The sequence below is a fragment of the Geospiza fortis genome, unplaced genomic scaffold (genome assembly GCF_000277835.1).
Source record: "Geospiza fortis unplaced genomic scaffold, GeoFor_1.0 scaffold172, whole genome shotgun sequence".
In the NCBI taxonomy this organism is placed as follows: Eukaryota; Metazoa; Chordata; class Aves; order Passeriformes; family Thraupidae; genus Geospiza; species Geospiza fortis.
In genome coordinates this window covers 853,906-859,009 of record NW_005054309.1, presented here as the reverse complement: position 1 = coordinate 859,009, position 5,104 = coordinate 853,906, and the positions used below count along the sequence as shown (strand labels likewise).

General features: G+C 43.1%; 1 protein-coding gene across 1 annotated transcript in view; it reads right to left on the bottom strand.

Moving 5' to 3' along the window:
• Nucleotides 1-5,104, bottom strand: part of FGF12 (fibroblast growth factor 12) — an 87,803-nt gene that overhangs the window by 9,111 nt on the left and 73,588 nt on the right. The window contains exon 4 of the mRNA XM_031055524.1: nt 1-60. This exon is cut by the window's left edge and continues 142 nt beyond it. Coding sequence (XP_030911384.1) covers nt 1-60 — 60 coding nt within the window. The remainder of the gene's footprint in view (nt 61-5,104) is intronic.

The window sequence follows — 5,104 nt, the reverse complement described above, 5'->3', positions numbered from 1 at the left end:
AATAACGTAGTAGTTTTCAAAGACAGATTCTTTAAATTTGCACTCTGGTGTGAAAACATCCTGCGGTTAAGAGAGAGAGAGAGAGAGAAGAAGAAAAAGCAATGGAAGAATTAATAATCACTGATCTTCTAAATTAGGCATCCGTGAGTGATACACAACAGTCACGCATTGCAGTTAGCAACAGAAAACAACGGGCATCAGCAATGCCGGCTCCAGCAGTAACACCCATCTAGACAACTCCCAGCTGAAAGGCAAGGCTGTCCTTCCCTGGCAGAGCTGTGGTTTGCAAAACAGCCTACAGTGAACAGGCATGAAAAATGAGCAGGAAAAGTCAGAAATTTGCCAGGATTTAGACTTTAATACAAAGCAAAAGAAAGAAAAAGAGAGCTGAGAAGCAGAGACAGCTTTGCTGTTCCTGCTGCCTTCCCCTGGCTTTGCTCATGCCTGCTCTGATGGGCAAATGTACAATGCTTGTTGTCTAAAATATTGAGGTTTCTTCAAATTCTTAGAGGCAAAAGGCAGTTTATTGAACCATTTAAGAGGATTCAAAGAAATGAAAGTACAAAAGCAAGTAAACCACTTAATTTCAAAAGCGGTGTGAGGAAATGCTGGCACAAAGCCTGGAAATCTTTCAATAAAGAGAAAGAAGTAATTTTCAAGATTTCTGGCATAAGTATTTCTGCAGGTACCTAGAAGCATTTCCACACCTGCCCTGGAGCAGAGCACATATGGATCTGTCCAGGACATCCCCTAAGCCCATGACAGCTGTGGGAGTGGCTGTGCCATTGCCACTTACCCTGGCTTTGCATGAAGTCTCCAGGATGAAACTACACTCAGCTATGGACTAGTACTTGTTATGTCCCAGTATTCAAGATTTTCAGAACAGAGAAACATTTAACCTCTTTTAAAAGATCTGGCTGGCCAGGGGATTCTGTAACAGTGGGCTCCCCAACCTTCAGGGAGTCATATGTGGTTGTTAGTGGGTTGGGTTTTGTTCCCAGACTTTGAGATTGAGCAGAAAACCTATCCTGGCCAAACAAATTCTCCCACTAATTTTCTAAAAACTATTCTTGCAAAAAAATCCCTTCTTACAGGTCGCAGACAAGGCATTTCTGAGGCCTGTGAGTGAAGGCAGATGCTTCTACAGGCAAGGGATGCTCCCTCCCAAACCTTAGCCACTCCCAAGTCTTTGGGAGCTTCTCCAGCCTTGCCAATGCAAAACCCATGACCAACACTGAGCAAAGCATCTGGAGTAATGCCACGTGTTTACTGCAGACCTTGTTTAAGAGCAAACATTCCGAACATTCAGCAAACCTCAGGAACGTGTTCCCAAGCGATCTGAGGGTTATATAAAGTGATGCTGGTGTGACAATAAATCCAGTGTGCAACAGACCCGCAGAGACTGGCAGGCTTGAAGCTACAGAAGATAAAGCACAGCAGAAAGCACAGAGCTGTGCTGCACACGTGAATTTTGCATCAATCATTAGCACCACGCAGGTAAAAATACCATCAGCAAAACGGGCCATTTTGCCTTATCTGAGGGAGTCCTTTGTGGCAGAGAAATAAATATTTTTAAAAGAAAGTGGAACAAGTTAAGAGAGATCTAGATGACTTAGAGCACTATAAAATGGTGTTTGAAGTAGCTTCCCAAAAGAACAGTGTTTAAGTGTTCCTTAATCTGCCCTTTATCTCCAGGCTTTGGCTTGCTTGGGAAGGCACAGCTCACCTGGGAGCTGGGTTTGCAGGAGCTGCCTCTGAACTGCTGGCTCGGGGGCACTCCCTGGCACCAGGCCCAGGCAGGCAGCAGCTCTCAAACCAAACTGGACAACTCAATCCCCTTTGCCATGCCTTCATTACCCCATCAGCAAAAGCTCATCACGAAAATTCCCTTTAGGGGGACTACAAAGTTGGCGGGCTGTGAAAGATAGCTCCCAACTTGACTTAAAACATGGAACTAAGACTATTTTCAATGAAGAAGAAATATAAAAGCTAATGCATTTCAAAAATGTAGTTCCACAAAGAAAAGAAAAAAGATATTTTAATTAGAAGTTATTGCAAGTTAAGTTTCGGTTCAATATCTATTTTAAAATTACTGCAGTGTAATATTTTATGACATGCAGCAGTAGTTCATAAAAGCAGATGCTGTATTGTATACCCACTTGTACCAATTACCTCACAAAATTCTTGTATTATTTTAAAGCAAATGCATGTAAAGACATCAAAGTAATGAAGATTTTAAGAAAATAAAGAAAAATCTATTGATTTCCTTTAAATGTTTACGCTCCCCCACAAGCAAACAAAACCATCCCATTTGTTTTGTGAGCTGGCTGGTTGATTCCTCATCTCCCATAAGTCAGTGGAAAAAGCACTTCAGGCTTTGAACCATGGCAACACTACAATGAAACACCCCAGCTCTGTCCATTCAGCAGCCTAGAAAACCCACAGACTTGACAGCTAAGTTCTTGTTAAATAATACAGGGGTTATCCACTATTACCCTTTTTATGCACATCATGTCACCTGCAACAACTGTGCCAAGTGGAGACAGACACCCATGGGACACTGCTCATCCTGCCAAAAACTGACATGTCCCAGGGTCCTCACAGGTCTGAGCAGCAGAAATCTCTGTGGGCACTACCATGGACTTGACACAAAGAGCAAGAGGATGAAGAAAGAACCAGATGACTGGAGAGGAGACAGGGCAGAGGAGCAGGACTTGGGCCACTCTCCCAAGAACTGCCTGAGGATTCTTAGAGTGTCCTCTAAATCTCATTAACATGCAAACCCTTATGTTTTTCTTCACTGGTGTCTTCTTGGTGCCCCATGGCCAGCCTTCAGCTACACTGGATCATTTCGTTTCATCACACGCCTTTTGCTGTCAGCTTTGGGGCTACCAATAACAAAAGGCTACTGAGATATTAATGGCAGAACCTCTCCACAAGCTTCACTGTCAAAATTATTTGTGCAATTTTGCTGAATCAGGTGGGAACTACTGTTTCAGTTGTCTTAGGCTGAGATGAGCTGAGAAGAAAGACGGGTGCAGGTGAGCACAACAGATTGTGCAATAACAAAGCAGTTTGTAGCAGTTGCTGCTGCATAGACAGAAATCTGAGATAACAAAAGGTATTTTTAAAAAATCGCTGATCTATTCACCAGACCTCTGGGTCATGCACAATTTAGGAGTTTTTTATTTGTTTGGCTTTGTTTATAAGATAAATTCACTGTTGATGAAATGTGCTAGATAGACAGAACTGGAGTCCAATACTTTCTCTTCATCTCAGATAAAGAGTGGGTAAACACAACAAAGGGATCCTCAGGCTGTGCCCCCCCATGTACTTCTGAAAGGTCATAAAGACATCCCGCCCCAGAAGTAATGCTCTGGTAAAGCCCTGGGGTCATGAGCACCACCTCACTTCCTCACTTGCTGCAGGGACCTTTGAAAACAGGGTTACAAGAAGTCCCACTCAATTAATTTTCCAACTTTCTCCTTGATTGAAATAGCATGAACAGGTATAAGACAGTGAGAGGACAGATGGCTTCTATCTTTTAATCACCAGTCATTTTCAGTCTTTAAACAAAGAAATAAACAGTGACTCCATTTTCTGCACAAAGTCCACAGAGGTCCCCTGTCAGGACTGTCATGAATTCAGCTCATTCAGAAAACCCATCAGTTCTTCTCATTAAAGAGTATGCTTGTGATTTGTAGAAAAAAATTATTCTCTCAATTTAATTGAATGTGAAATATGTCTTTGACTGAATTATTTTTGGATACAAAGTAAACAAATACATTTATTTTTTTACCAGTTGGAGATTTAGAGCTTGAGGTATTTTGTTAAGTGTCTACAGATATTACTGAAAGCGGCTTGGAAAAGCAATTCTTTTTTAAATTATTAAATTAAAACTTGTATGAAATATTTGCAAAAAAACCCATTAGTTATTTATATGCAAAATTATTAGCATCTGCTTGCAACTTGTATTTTGCATCTCAATCTGGTCCCTTTAAACAAAAGGCAATTGTATTAAGAAGAGTAATTAGATTTGCTTTGAAAAAACAAACATAGGTCTGGTTTGTGCTAACTGTAGTTTTACTGGAAATTTCACAGTCTAAAAAAAACCCCAACACAGTAGCTATCATACAGAAAAAAAAAAGGGAGATCACATTCAATGACAGCTGGAACCAAGAGGAGCTAAATGGATGCATCTGCCATTGGGGGGATTTGGTGTGTCAGACCTGCTCAGGGAGGGTCTGAGGTACCACGGATTGCCCCAGAAGTTATTTCTGGGTTAGAAAACCAACATGTTTAATTTATCCTTGATCCCAGTAGTGTCTCTTGCCATCTGTAGATGGAAATATGGATGTGACTTCCAGGCACAAGCCAGTCTGTGCATCACTTGAGCTGGTTTGGTTCCTCATGGGAGATGTTGGGAATGTGTGGGCCCACCTATCCCTCACCACAGCATAGACTGGTGGTGGTTTGTGAGAGGGCAGATTTTTTTTCTAATCCACCTCAGCTTTCACCTGGTCTGGTCAGGTAGATCTAACCCAAACTGTTTGAACACAGCGAGTTTGACTGGGCCCTCCTTTGCATTTCTGTAAAGCTGGAGAAGTTCCACAGACATCAGTGCAGAAGCCCTGCTGTCTGACCTGTGGGCATGAAGCTGCAGGGCATTCAGCCATGCACTGACAGCCTCAGAGATCTCAGCTTCTTCAAAAATGCCAACCCAACAGTGCTGTAGCCCTGGGGCAATCACAGTGCTGCCAGGGCAGTGGACAGCTCTGGTGCTGCTCAAGAAAACAGCGCCAGCCCCTGCCATACCAGCCTGGGAGCATCCCTGCCACTGAGCATCCTCAGCCAGGAGGGGCAAAAAAAAGGGTCCCCAGTAAGCAACAGCATGGAGCATCTGGGTTCTGAACATGAAAGCCAGCAATCTGCTCCCCAGAAGCCCCTGGTGCCTCCAGATCATGGCAGAAATGGTGACAGGTTTCCATATGCAATGTTCAGGGAAAGCCAGCAGGAAACTGTCACAGGCTGCTGTTGTATTCAAACCCAGCTGCTCACTCAGCATCCCCCCAGACTAGGCAGCTTTGTTCGTATTGCTCACCAT